Raw genomic sequence first — 12,569 nt, 5'->3', positions numbered from 1 at the left:
AATTATAAGCTATCGTCGTACTTAGCTCTAATCATATTAATTTATCTTTGTGAATCTATTCTATAATATATATATATAAAGCTCTAAAATAATGATGTTATTATTAAGCTAATCATCATTTACTTTTCATAATAATGATGTCATAATTATATATAAATTTAATTAAAAAAATAATACGAAATTCTTTATAAAAGGAAATATTAATCTCTCATAAATTGTAATTTTATTTTTCTAAAAAATTTAAAAGGCATTTATTATTATTAATAATTATTATTACTATTAAAAATATAAATATAAATACTCAACTTTAAGCGAACTTTATGTTTGTATAATCAACGACAAGTTTCTTAGTCGGAATCCGTGGTTCCACGGGTCAATAAACTAAATGACTTTAACATTTATATTTGTAAAATCAACGACAAGTTTTTTAGTCGGAATCCGTGGTTTCACGGAGCAATAAACTAAATAACTTAAACACTTACATTCACTTAATACCTAAAATATATCATTTTCATTTAAATAAACTCGTGTTTACACGGGTTATTTCGCTAGTTTTTATCAAACAGTTAAACAAATACTCCTAATACAGTAACATAAATATAAATACCCTTTTAATAGGGTCATCTAATCTATTTGGAGCCCGTCCTATAAAAACCCTAAAATAAAGTGTAAGCCTCAGTCTCATTTTGGAGAACCTCCATTACTCTGCTCTCGTCCGTACAACAACAAGAAGAAGGAAGAAGAAATGCCTCCAAAAGCTGCGAAATCGAAGGATGCACCTGTTGAGAGGCCAATCCTTGGCCGTTTCTCATCTCATCTCAAAATCGGAATCGTTAGTTACTTACAAGTTTTTGTATCTATATATCTATCATGAATCGCAATCGCTATTCTATTTTTAATTTGTTTCATACACGTTCGTACCTAATCTAATGCAACTTAATATGATTTTTTTTTTGTCATTCGTGTGCTATTTCTTGTTAATTTGCCACGGAATCGTTAGTTACTTACAAGTTTTTGTATCTATCATGAATCGCCATCGCAATCGTTCTTCTATTTTTAATTTGTTTCATACGCGTCCTTACCTAATTTAATGCAACTTGATATGATTTTGTTTATCATTCGTGTGTTAATTTGCCTCAACTGGATCGTTAGTTACTTACAAGTTTTTGTATCTATCATGAATAGCATTCATTATTCTATTGTTAATTTATTTCATAAGGTTCCTTACCTAATTTAATGCAAACTAATATGATTTTGTTTGTCATTCGCGTGTTAATTCTAGTTAATTCACCTCAACTTAGACTACTCGATTAGGATCTGTTATACATACTTAGATTTTGATATACATACACGCAAATATATATAGATATGAATGTTTATGAACTTCGTTACTGTGATGATTGATATGTTGAATTGATTATATGATGGATGCAGTGTCAAATTTTAGTGGTTGATTGTTTCATGTAAATAATATGGATTGATGTTTGTTGTTACTACTGAATTCAGGTTGGATTGCCGAATGTAGGAAAATCAACTCTCTTCAACACTCTTACTAAGTTGTCAATACCTGCTGAGAACTTTCCGTTTTGTACGATTGAACCTAACGAAGCTCGTGTCAATATTCCTGATGAGCGGTTTGAATGGCTTTGTCAACTGTTTAAGCCTAAGAGTGCGGTAATATACTTACATGCCCCCACTTTTTGTATATGGCTATGACTCTATGAGTAATTGTTTTCGCATTCTTTGTTAGTTGTAGACTTGTAGCTTTGAATACAGAAAGGGTTATTATTTGATGATGTGCCTTTAGCTTCAGTACTAAATCTGTTGATCTTTTTGATAGGTTTCTGCATTTCTAGAGATACATGACATTGCTGGGTTGGTAAAAGGTGCTCATGAAGGACAAGGGCTTGGAAACAATTTCTTATCTCACATTCGTGCAGTTGATGGGATATTTCATGTTTTACGTAAGTTTTTATTTCCATAACCCCAAAAATTAACTTATTATCTAGATATTTTGGATTTTGTTTGTGATAGATTTTGAATAGACTTCAAATTCATATTTCGTGTTCGTTACATCTATTTTTGATTTGTGTTTTTGCTCAATTGTTTGTGAAGTGTGAGAATGCTTATTGCTCTGTATATTTTCATATAATAGGTGCATTTGAAGACCCTGATATTATACATGTTGATGACTCTGTGGATCCTGTAAGAGATTTAGAAGTTATTACTGCAGAATTACGTCTGAAGGTGTGCTCCAAAAACCTTTAGACTAGTGAAATATTTTTGAGAATACTAATTGGTTTTCACGCTTGTTGTGAACCTTTGATCTCACTTTCTTCTGTTCTAGCACATAGATTTCGGTCTATATTTGAGTTCTTCAGGGTTTTTTTTACATCTGGCACTCGATTTTTTGAAATTTGTTTGAATGATTATTTCTTGTATGATTTAGATGCTTATGTTGGTATTTTATAATTGGATTTGGTGAAGGATATTGAGTTCATGAAAAGAACGATTGAGGATCTTGAAAAGAGTATGAAGAGGAGCAATGACAAGCAGTTAAAAGTAGAGCATGAAGTGTGTATGAAGGTATCTTCTTATATTCAGTTATTGCTAGATTATAGTTTCTATGCAGCTCATATGCATCTACCGTGCTGATTATGTAAACAATCCTCAATATAATTCTAGTCAATTAATATCATCCTTAATGAATTTACTTATTAATCCTTGTTCTATTTACCTGTACTACACATAGTCAAATGCACGAAAATGACTCGGATTGATTTTCTGCAGGTCAAGACCTGGCTTGAGAGTGAAAAAGATGTCCGATTAGGGGACTGGAAAGCTGCTGAAATTGAAATCTTGAATGGTTTTCAGTTGCTCACTGCAAAACCTGTTGTTTATCTGGTATAATCATTTGTTTGTGGAATGTCTATTGTTATATTAATTATATGATACCTAAATAACTTGATTCGTGAACTTATTGATCACCACTTATGCATTCTATAAGTTCTCTGGTTTCCTACTTTCTTTTTCTACTGTAATTTTTGTTCAAACTGGCGAGTTATGTTTTTCATTCTAAACATGTAAACCTATGTTATGCAGGTTAATATGAACGAGAAAGATTATTCCAGAAAAAAGAACAAGTTTCTTCCCAAGATCCATGCCTGGTATGCTCGATTTACTTGTTTCATCTTATGAATCACGAGGTACATTTATCTGGAAGACAGTTAGGGTTCCGTGTGGGCAATGTGTTGCTAAGGAATGAACTTGGTAATGGAATGGATTATTACAATCCATTATCAAGTATGGTTAGCTTCTAGAAGCGAATTGAGTTATATCTTTGTATGATATATATTGAAAAGTTTGCAGCCGTCTCTTTATTGAACCGTCTATGTATGATTTGTACAAAACAAACATAGTAATACTCCTAAGATCGTATTTGCAATCTGTAAACTTGAAGAAGGTGCAGAAATGTAGTTGTATTTACATCATAAGTAGTTACCTTGTTATGTTATACAATAGAGCCTTAGGAATAGAAATTCGTTGGTTGGGGGATGGGGATCAACTTGATTTCAGTTCTCATTACAAAAGTTAAGGTTTGCAGTATTATTTTACCTTTATTCGAAAACTTTTACATTTGCCATATATCAAAGAGAAAAGCATATCATAATGCTATTGTTTTTATACAAAATTATAGTAGTCGTTATAGTTGGAATTGTTGATGTGTTGGTAAATATATTGATAGCCAAACATATCGAACTGTGTTTAAAGTGCTTACATTATCCTATTTTTTGTTCACAACATCTATTATAGAAATTTGAACTTATATTAATTTTGTAGGGTGCAAGAGCATGGAGGTGAGCCAATTATTCCTTTTAGCTGTGCCTTGGAAAGAAATCTTGCTGATCTGCCAGCTGATGAAGCAGCCAAGTACTGTGAGGAGAACAAGATTCAAAGGTTTGTCAGATTATTATTATAAACAATGTCGCCTATCCATCTTACTAATTTTATAAACAATCAGTATGCTTATTTGTTGTTGGGTATTTATATATGCATGTTTTCTATCACAGTGCTCTTCCTAAGATCATAAAGACTGGATTTGCTGCTATTAACCTCATATACTTCTTCACTGCTGGCCCCGATGAGGTAATGGCATGTCATCTTGCAGAGTATATATATTTCTCCTTCATGTAATGTATTAAAGTTTATTTATGTGACATGGTTCTCTTGCAGGTGAAATGCTGGCAAATTAGAAGGCTAAGCAAGGCTCCTCAAGCTGCAGGAGCTATTCATACTGATTTTGAAAGAGGATTTATATGTGCTGAGGTTATTACTTGTGACCTGTTTTCAAAATGTCCTCAGCTCATGTTCTTAAAAATTGTCCAAGTTGAAGTTTTTGATTTTCAATTCAGTTCATTTCTTTTATTGATTAATTGACCTACGGGTTGTTTTGAGCAGATTTATTACTATCTTTTTTTCCAAACTCTGTTATCCGAGTCATTTTTAGAGGAGTTACACTAGAAAGTTCCACAAAAGAGTTGTAATATTTGCAGTAGTTGTTAACAGCTTTGGCGATCTCAAAATTCATCTCATATTTTTTGTTTCAAGCTTGAAGATCTGAGAATTTTGTGTGCGTTTTGCAGGTAATGAAGTTTGAGGATCTTAAAGAGCATGGAAGTGAATCTGCTGTAAAGGTATTCATTCTTCCTGACTAAATGTTCATATTTTAGTTTTCACATCTCCCTAATGGAAGTGAGGATCTTAATGTACATATATTATTGTACTTGGTCGGTCGGGATAGTACTCAGCAACTTTAGGAGTACTTGGATGTTGACCAAGTCTGACTTTGATCGATTTTAACCGATTTTAACCGAGTAATCCCTTGGTTTGGCCGAGTTTTGATTGATTTTCCGAGTAACTCCGATTTCTGCAGCCCTGCTTACAATAGAAAGCATTTATTATAATATACTCCGCACAACATTAACTAGTGTAAGTGTTTACGGTCTGTTTCAAGAATCAAATGACGCTTCACCTTGCTAATTCCTAGGGGTGGCAAAGTGAAAAGGATAATGTCAAGACAGATGATTTTTAAGGGTTGGGCTGACCTGTAATTCTTTTTTTAACTTGGATGAATTTTTAAATGATTAACGTGGAACATTAAAAAGTTATCATTACAAAATTACAGCAAAATGTTGTTTTTCTTTTCCTACACAAAGCCATTTGCAAGGTCTTGTGCATTTGAATAACTTGTTAGATGAATATTAACTTGTCTTTTTGAAATTAACCCATTTGGCTTGTTATAGGTAAAACAGTTACCTTAGTTGTTATATTTACGTTGTATACTTGGCTCTTTTGATGGTGTATTATCAAGTGTGAACATATCGCGTGTTGCGTTTCAGGCTGCTGGGAAATACAAGCAGGAGGGAAAGACTTATGTGGTCCAAGATGGCGATATTATATTTTTCAAATTTAACGTCTCTGGTGGTGGGAAGAAGTGAGGTATGCTCTCCCCCATTGGTCTAGTAACAATATCTTTTGTACCGGATTTGTACTTCAGCAGTTTGATCTGCTTGATATCCATCATAGAATTTGGATCTTACCAACTTTGTATCCAGTATCTAGAAAAAGGCACTTACTGGCACTAATGCTTTCTTTGACATAGTCCTTGGTTATTTTTGAGATACATGCCATCACTAATGAATTTCATGCAAGAACATGCCATATGTGTTATGCTATTATATGATGCCATTGGAGTTGGTTGCAAGAAATTTAATAAAAGTACATGAATCAACATTTTAGAACCTTTATAACCCGTTAAAGATAAAACATGACCCAAGTCTACCCACTCATACCAACTGGTTTGGATAACGAAGTGTACTCGGTTCTTTTGTTTGTGCTATCAGGTATCGTGTATAACTATAGGAACCATCAAAATCATCACTGATCGGTTGTGTGGTAACCACAGATTTGAACTTTGTTATTTTAATATTTTCTAAATCATTGCTATGCCATATGGGCTCACACGGCTCAACATCCATAAAATATTAAAAACTAATGCTTTTTCTTCATACAATGTGGAGACAAATCCCAGAAATTGTAATGCGATTAACATAAACAATGTTGTGCTTACTGCGTCAACATACTTTGTTTCATGGGATGTTTAATTAGAGTCGGGCTGTCAATCGCCATGCCCATTGCATTCAAGCCATTGTCTACATACATGACTGTACCGGTGATGGCTGAAGCCAGTGGTGATGCCAGGAAAGCAGCAGCATTTCCTACCTCCTCTGGTCACATGAATTGTTATTTGTTATTATTACTTTATTTAAAAATATCTTATATATTTTGAACTATGTTTATCAAATAAAAAGGACAGAGAGAGATCTGTACTGACCTGCAAATAGTTCTTTCGACAGCGGTGCATTTTTTAAAGAATAATTGATCCCCATATCAATTGCACGATGTCCAAGCGCCTTGGCAGCACGACTTTTTAGTGGGCCTGGTTCATCAGCGAGATACGTTAAATATGATCAAATGAAAGAAATATTGAAACGTTGTGATGATAATCAAAATACACCACAAAGCAGTTGCAGCACCTGCAGATATTGAGTTCACTCTGATTTTATGTCCCCTTCCAGCTTCAAGTGCCAAGACCTGTGTGTATCAATCAATCTTCTTATATAATATATATTATTAAAATTATAAAGTTTAATATTTTTATTATTTTATTATTATTTCTAAAATTAAAGAAAAGTCATAATTATGTCATCATTTGTCAAAAGATTGAATCTTGACCTTTTAAATAATTCATAACTATGAATTTCAACCTCTGATCTGGATGATCATGCCATACTTGTCTCTGTCCTCAAATCAACTATTGATTTGTTTATTTGAATCTCAACCATCGAATTTTAACAAACTCAATTACTTCCCTTTTCTTTTGTATAAAAAAACAAAACAACTCAATTATATAAAAAAACTAACTTTTATTTTTAGTATTATATTAATATTAAATTAAATTAATATTAATAATTATCGATTAATTATTAAAAATTTGTGAATTCGCGAGTGTACGCTAATCATATTATTAAATGATTACATAAACACCATCATGAAAAAAGAAACAAGGATAATGAACAAACTCTGGTGTCAGACTCCAAAGCAGCTTTAGCTGCACTCATACCTCCACCGTATCTGCATCAGTAAATTGTATACTTAAGGATTACATAGATTATCTAAAGGAAAACAATCCCCAAATGAAAAAAAAAAAAAAAAAAAAAGTGAAGGTATAATAAACTACCCTGGTAAGACCCTTTCAGAAGCCATGCAGCTCAGGGAAATAGTTGCACTGCCTGCAACATAAAACAAACTTATTAATTATAATTCAGACGATTAATATTTTTCGGAAATAAATATAAATTTTTGTTAAAAGGTGTTCAATTCCAAATTTCCAACCCATTTTGGCCCATAGTACCAACATTGCCTTTGTTCGTAAAAATTGTACCCGTGTAACTGACCCGTCCAACAATTAAATTTAAGACGAGAAATCATACCTGGGTTCATAATTGGGAGAAAATGTTTGAGCAAAGATACAAATGAATAGCTTGATGCAGAGATGGCAGAAAGATACCCATGCCTAGATGTTTCTAAGAGTAACTTGTCAACCTGAAAACCATGTTTCATTAGCTTATAAAAAGAATAGAACATGTAACTTACTAGATAACATATTTTCTTAATTTTAACATATGAGAATGACAAGTAATAATAGGTAACAACTTATAACTACACAAATCACATCTAGTCAACTAGATGTATCAAAGTGGTAGAGTCAAGCAGGTTGGGTAACATGTCAAACAGGGTAAATTTGTTGGGTGTCAAGCTGGCACGAGTGAGTTTTTTTTACTAAACTTAAAATATTTACAAAAGTGTTACCATACATTTTGGGCGGCTTTTGACCCGTTCCCAGGGCGAGTTTACACCTTAGGGGGTGGGGTCCTATGATCCCACTAGTGGGAAATTTTTTTATACAATGTATACTTCAAATTGTACAAGACACCACTAAATTTAACTATAGGACCTCATATATTTTTAAAATTTATACTTTCTTTTGGAGGTAAACAACCACTAAAGTACCCTTCAAATATGATTAGCCTTGTAAAATGTTTTGGGACCCCACTGAATTTTCATACTAGATTCGCCACTAGTCGTTCCTGAATCCTTGCAAGAGGTCTCATGTTCGAATCTTGGGTTGGTCAGGTAAGGGTTGGAACAACCAGGGAGTAATCCTAATGGGCTGCGTACAATAGAGTATGGGGTTAGATTACTCGCCCTCCCGAATAACCCAATCAACAAAAACCTTAGAACTTTTTTTTGACCCGTTTCCAGAGATTTCCACTTAGATTTAAAGCATAAACCCGAGTTGAGTTATCGACATGTTACAAAAGAGCATAACTTTCTAACCGTACCTCAGGTGCATTGGCTAATGAGTGTACTAAAATGTCGATGCGCCCAAAATCATCTTTAACAGATTCTGCCACTTCCTGCAATACATATATACAGAATTAGTTATGTAATATGCAAAGCCTTCAGTTTGACTATATATCAAAGTTCCTACATGTTATGAACCTCAATATTTGATTATTAAAATTGCTACCTTTATGGTCCATTTTGAAGACCCTGCGTAGCGCTTGTTATATTTTACCTGCATAACCAAATAATTATATTGGGATATATATGAGACTCCATACTTTGGAAAACTGCAGGAAAATTATTTATGATAGTTTGAAAATTTACATCTTCAGGAACATCTTCAGGAGTATCATAAACTGCATCTAGGGGATAAACTTTAGTAATATCCATCAAAGATCCATCTGGTAAACTAAGACAACAAATTGCAATAATTGCTAGTTAAGTAGTTAGTACATCTTAGCATACGATGAAAAAACAGATATTGGTCTGATCGACACTTACACACGTGATTTGTCAAACTTCCCGTTACGAAGACTAGTCTCGAATATGTTGAGTGCCTACAAAGGTGAACGGTCATTAACAACAACAACATTGTAAATAACCTCAGGATGACAGGGTTGGCAACTTTAACCCGTTTGCTTACGAATGGACTGAAAATTGCTCTTTTAATTTAACAATATGTTTTTATAAGCTAGAAAACCAAATTCAACCAGAACCTCTTTTTGAGCTACAATCGATTACTGAACCCTCCCGACCCACCCATCTAGCCACCTCTAATCTGTAGTACTGTAAATGTAGACAGTGAAGCTAGGATCAGTAATTTACTGGGACCCATGTGCCCACAAGAATCTCGGCACCAGAATAAGCCAATGATTTGGCTATCGCCCAACCATATCCGCTATCATCAGCTATGCCCGCAATGAATGCCCTCTTGCCTACAGACAACTCACTAAGTTATTTTTTTATTTTTTTATTTTTTATTAAAGCAGAACCTAAGTAAAAGGTAGAAGGTTTTCCCTGTTCGGACTACTCGGGAAGGCGAGTAATCCGACCCCATACTCTAATGTACGCAACCCAACATGATTACTCCCTGGCCACCCGCCACCACAAAATATTCGTCCTAGACAGGATTCAAACCTGAGCCCTCTTACAAGGAACTCAGGGGCCAACCACCGAACTATTTTATAAATTGTAAAGCAGAACCCAAGTAAATTGTAAATTTATGTTTAAACAGGAATTGTAATGTTGGGTAGTTTCAGTTTGACTATATTACCATGCTCATAAATCATCAAATATTATCATATAAGAAGAAAAAAGGTCCACAAAATAAACCTCTTAAATCAACAGCCAGCCCTTGAATCGTATTTCGGTCACTGGAATCTGACATGGCTTTTGTGGTCATCTTTCCGAACCTTCGAAGACTAGATTTTGCATTTTGAGATATTAATTGTGTAGAGTAGATTTGACATGAGCTTTTAAGTTTACAACATGATGATCGACTACTGAATACTGCAACGTTTGATTCTGAAAGTCCACTTAAAGAAGACGTAGAGGGTCGTGCACGTATAGAAATGGGCGTATTATTATTATTATTATTAGTAGTAGTAGTAGTAGTAGTAATTGCTATTGTCATTTCGATAATTCGATCATAAACCTGCAAGTCATTCAAACAAAGTTTTGAATTAACTCGTTACACTAAGCTTATCATAGTTCATAAACATCTTAAGCATAAAAAACATATTCATCAGTTAAAAAAATGAACTTATTTCCGTAAAATAACCTCAATAAAGTAATGAAATTTATATGAGTAAATCTACACTATCCAGTACACAGATAAAAGGACCTGCAGCAAAACTAAGATCAGTGCAAAGAAATACACAACAATTTGAAATTGTATTGATTGATTATGAAAAAAGTAGGTACCAAACTGAGTGACTGAATAACCTCTCCAGAAAACTTTATGACAATCTTTCAAGCTAATTATATGTGTGTTTCTGCATGTATCTATATATATAGGTCAAAGACTGCATGTCTTTCTGGAAAAAAGTTGCAACATAAAGTTTCAATAACAAGATATAATGTTGTGTATTTATTATTATTATTATTAATGTAACCAATAATGCATGTACTCCCTATAATAAATTATCAACTAGTTAGAAGTTTTTTCTTTTTACTGGCGAACTCACTTCTTTGAGGTTATTTCTTTTCTTTTTTTTTATTGGTTTGCACTTTGGAGAGGAAACCTCCCTAACGGCAATCACATTAGGTCCCACTAGCGAGTAAAACCCCTGGAGACGAGCCCCCCTAATGATACGCTATTCGGCTAGCGTATAGAAAGTTAACTGAAAAGTATGTTCAAATGAAGAACCGATCACCATAAACGTGAATGAAAGGCATAAAAACCAGTATGAAATCAGCGAACAGCAGCTAGAGGATATAAGATGAGCGAGCAGCGATGAGGTATGAAAGTCATGATCCGAATTTTATGGAGTTGACTGGTCAATCTCCGAAAAATAGGGGTTGACTCACCAATCAGAGCATGACGCGTGTCCATTTCTGAAAGAGAACCTCTGACTTTTTGCCTATAAATAGGCCACCTGGATTCCATTAATTGGCAGATCACATCATTTTGTGATTTGTCAGAACTTTCTCTTTCTACAATAGGAATTTCTCTCAGGAGATGATTGACCAAGTTTAACCTTAACTGGATTCGAAACAAGTATCTGTATCATACCCCCAAATAGAGCCTGGGAAATATGACTTCACAATATCACAACACAAGTATGTATAAACGAGAACGACTCTAAATGAGACGTTTTATAACAAATTTGAATTTGCAGCGGAAACATAATAATGTTTTACATAATGGAATTCATGGATATATAACAGATGATAAGTCCAATATGTGGACTCCAATGCAAGAGCTAACTAAGCATCATAGGGCAGCACACAAACTAATCTTCATCTGAGACAAACATGCTTAAAATGTCAACACAAAGGTTGAGTGAACATCATAGGTTTAATAATCATAATAAGTTTTAGACTACAAGATTTAGTTCAAAACATCAAAATATTCAATATGCCATGAGTTATAATATCAAACTAAACATTAACCCCCTGACACTGTACGGGTGTCGGCAATCATTATTATGTACCCCCTTGACGATCACGCCAATGGGTAGAGACGTCACTCTCAATAGGCCTACTCACAATAATTAAGCTTGCAAAATTCCAATTCCAGCAATTAACGATATTATGGCGGGGATTTGCATGTAACAATAAATACATGTTTAACAAAAGTCTCACGATATTGCATATCAAATAGTTTAGGTACTTGTGTCTAAATTGTAAAATATTTAAAAGCAAGCATGTGTCTTACCCCAAAAGTTTAAAATAAGTAATAGAGAAAGTTAAAAGTGGGGCTATGAAGTTCACCTTAGTAGCAAGTAAGTAATTCCACGCAAGAAGTATGAACGGAGTATGTAATCGGAGATCTCAACCTAGAGATATAATCTTTGATTAGTTAATGTCTAACAGACATAAAGTTTGTTTATTAATATAGCAAACTATATTAACAGTGACGGTTTTCGAGAAAAGTTCCTATTTCTCAAAAGTTACTATATTTGAAAACCTACTATTTATGGAAAGCTTCTACTTATAGTAAGCTTCTAGTTTAAGAAGTTCGGGTTATAATTCTTAACAAAGATGTTGTACAATCTCGCCCAAACTTCGTTGCTAACATGCAAGTCACTCGAATGATCTATTGTACCAGGTGCCCAGGACTCTTGACCAGAATCTAAGTCTTGACATTCGAGATCCACAAGCGTATCCCATAATAGCAACAAGGATCACCCTAGGCCACAATTAGCGGTGATGTTTGTAGTCTTTGTACGCTATCTTTAATTATAACCTTCACATTTTAGATGTATACACATAACAAGTTATTAATGTACTTATTAATTTATATATATATATATATATATATATATATATATATATATATATATATATATATATATATATATATATATATATATATAGGTGATAATATACTTAGTGTAATTTATGGTGTTACTATATAGATAAGTAAATAAGTTATA

General features: G+C 33.5%; 2 protein-coding genes across 2 annotated transcripts; one reads left to right on the top strand and one right to left on the bottom strand.

Annotated features, from left to right (window-relative positions):
* Nucleotides 1-655: 655 nt before the first annotated feature.
* LOC139897113 (obg-like ATPase 1) lies at nucleotides 656-5,714 on the top strand. The gene is made up of 12 exons (XM_071879768.1): nucleotides 656-832; nucleotides 1,507-1,674; nucleotides 1,841-1,964; nucleotides 2,156-2,247; nucleotides 2,488-2,586; nucleotides 2,791-2,904; nucleotides 3,103-3,167; nucleotides 3,841-3,957; nucleotides 4,071-4,146; nucleotides 4,234-4,326; nucleotides 4,644-4,694; nucleotides 5,400-5,714. Exons 1-12 carry the CDS (start codon nucleotides 746-748, stop codon nucleotides 5,496-5,498), a joined length of 1,185 nt encoding a protein of 394 aa, XP_071735869.1. The 5' UTR covers nucleotides 656-745; the 3' UTR covers nucleotides 5,499-5,714.
* A 348-nt stretch (nucleotides 5,715-6,062) lies between these two features.
* Nucleotides 6,063-10,102, bottom strand: LOC139900701 (enoyl-[acyl-carrier-protein] reductase [NADH] 2, chloroplastic-like). The gene is made up of 12 exons (XM_071883460.1): nucleotides 9,802-10,102; nucleotides 9,295-9,404; nucleotides 8,971-9,026; nucleotides 8,794-8,878; nucleotides 8,654-8,701; nucleotides 8,466-8,540; nucleotides 7,554-7,665; nucleotides 7,301-7,352; nucleotides 7,143-7,194; nucleotides 6,597-6,654; nucleotides 6,395-6,499; nucleotides 6,063-6,287 (listed from the first exon to the last, which is right to left on the bottom strand). The coding sequence occupies exons 1-12, from the start codon at nucleotides 10,100-10,102 to the stop codon at nucleotides 6,127-6,129; spliced, it is 1,215 nt and encodes a 404-aa protein (XP_071739561.1). The 3' UTR covers nucleotides 6,063-6,126.
* Between the last annotated feature and the right edge of the window lie 2,467 nt (nucleotides 10,103-12,569).

Source organism: Rutidosis leptorrhynchoides, chromosome 3 (genome assembly GCF_046630445.1).
Source record: "Rutidosis leptorrhynchoides isolate AG116_Rl617_1_P2 chromosome 3, CSIRO_AGI_Rlap_v1, whole genome shotgun sequence".
Classification (NCBI taxonomy): Eukaryota; Viridiplantae; Streptophyta; class Magnoliopsida; order Asterales; family Asteraceae; genus Rutidosis; species Rutidosis leptorrhynchoides.
This window is presented reverse-complemented; position numbering and strand designations above follow the sequence as displayed.

Bases quoted from the DNA above. Each gene is read 5' to 3' on its own strand.
- LOC139900701 (XM_071883460.1), bottom strand. From the start codon at position 10,102: ATGACAATAGCAATTACTACTACTACTACTACTACTAATAATAATAAT. The intron at 9,405-9,801 runs GTTTATTTTGTG...AGTTGTCTGTAG, and splicing joins GCTGGCTGTTGATTTAAGAG to GCAAGAGGGCATTCATTGCG. The intron at 7,195-7,300 runs GTAGTTTATTAT...TTACTGATGCAG, and splicing joins TCTGAAAGGGTCTTACCAGG to ATACGGTGGAGGTATGAGTG.
- LOC139897113 (XM_071879768.1), top strand. From the start codon at position 746: ATGCCTCCAAAAGCTGCGAAATCGAAGGATGCACCTGTTGAGAGGCCA. The intron at 2,248-2,487 runs GTGTGCTCCAAA...GATTTGGTGAAG, and splicing joins CTGCAGAATTACGTCTGAAG to GATATTGAGTTCATGAAAAG. The intron at 4,147-4,233 runs GTAATGGCATGT...GTTCTCTTGCAG, and splicing joins TCACTGCTGGCCCCGATGAG to GTGAAATGCTGGCAAATTAG.